Source organism: Etheostoma cragini, unplaced genomic scaffold (genome assembly GCF_013103735.1).
Source record: "Etheostoma cragini isolate CJK2018 unplaced genomic scaffold, CSU_Ecrag_1.0 ScbMSFa_4500, whole genome shotgun sequence".
Lineage (NCBI taxonomy): Eukaryota > Metazoa > Chordata > Actinopteri > Perciformes > Percidae > Etheostoma > Etheostoma cragini.
The window spans coordinates 1-1,259 of record NW_023268880.1 but is presented as its reverse complement, the minus strand read 5'-3'; the positions used below and the strand labels follow the sequence as shown (position 1 = coordinate 1,259).

General features: G+C 38.4%; 1 protein-coding gene across 1 annotated transcript; it reads left to right on the top strand.

Moving 5' to 3' along the window:
* The first annotated feature begins 342 nt into the window (after positions 1-342).
* LOC117941156 (EH domain-containing protein 4-like) lies at positions 343-1,146 on the top strand. Its single transcript, XM_034866243.1, has 2 exons — positions 343-553; positions 1,014-1,146. Exons 1-2 carry the CDS (start codon positions 438-440, stop codon positions 1,144-1,146), a joined length of 249 nt encoding a protein of 82 aa, XP_034722134.1. The 5' UTR covers positions 343-437.
* The last annotated feature ends 113 nt before the right edge of the window (positions 1,147-1,259 follow it).

Here is a 1,259-nt window from a genome sequence, read left to right as displayed (position 1 = left end):
AAACATTGTAACGACAAAGTATTTTTTCCAAAATGTTGCTGCTTTTTGAAGTTTTTTGTTGTTGACAAAAAAGAAAAAGACAAAACAAAGAAGAAAAATGCAACATAAAATGGCAAAAAAGTGTAAAAAAAAAGGAAAAAACTTCAGAATTCAGACACCAGTACTACAATGGTCGAAAACAAAAAGTTGACAAATGTCGGAAAAAGCTGCACAATTTCGGAAAAAAATTGCATAAACTTCGGGAAAAAACCTAGAAAAATGCAACAAAAACTGTTGTTGCATTTCAAAAAAAAAATTCAAAAAAGTGACAAAAAAATCATTAATTTGTGGAAAGTCCAACGAGGCGTGAGTGAGGATCAGTGAACGAGTCAACACGTCGGTGGGATGTAAAACTACTTCCTGTCGCCCGGTGTGCTCAGGTGGACACGCAGCAGCTGATGCGGGTCTACGGCGCCCTCATGTGGTCGCTGGGGAAAGTGATCAACACGCCCGAGGTGGTGCGGGTCTACCTGGGTTCTTTCTGGGCCAAACCTCTGCAGAACACCGAGAACAGGTCAGACCTCCAAGTTTCAGTCTAGTCCTTTAAAGTCCTTACGGAAGATTAAATGTTCTTATTTACCCTTTTGTTGTTACGTTTAACAAGTGCTGTCAGGGAAACACGTTGGCCAAGTATGCAGTTTTTTTTAGTTTTTTTGGCCTTTTTGACTTTATTTTTGGGCAGTTTTTGTTGTTTTTCGACTTTTTTTTCAAATGTTTGGTTATTTGTTGCCTTTAAAAAAAAAAATACATTTATATATTTTTGGGCCCTTTTCTTTGTAAAATAACTTATTGCTTTTTCCAAAATTTGACGATTTTTTATTTTAATTTTAAAATGTTTAATTTTTTTTTGTCATTGTTTTTCAAATCCATGCACACATGTCCTGGGACATCTCTAGATAGTTGGAGATATTTAGTTTAAATATCCCTCCATCCATCCATCCATCCATCAATCCATTCATCCATTCACTCCTCAGGCGTCTGTTCGAGGCGGAGTCTCAGGACCTGTTCAAGGACATCCAGAGTCTCCCGAGAAACGCAGCGCTCCGTAAACTCAACGACCTCATCAAGAGAGCGAGGCTGGCCAAGGTGAGACAGGAAGTTCACTGACAACATTATGGGATGGATCCCTACATAGATAGACCTTTTTAGTTAAAGAGTAAGATCCTTTTAGTTTAACATGAAACAGAAATCACCATCACCAAACCCACCAGACTCCATGT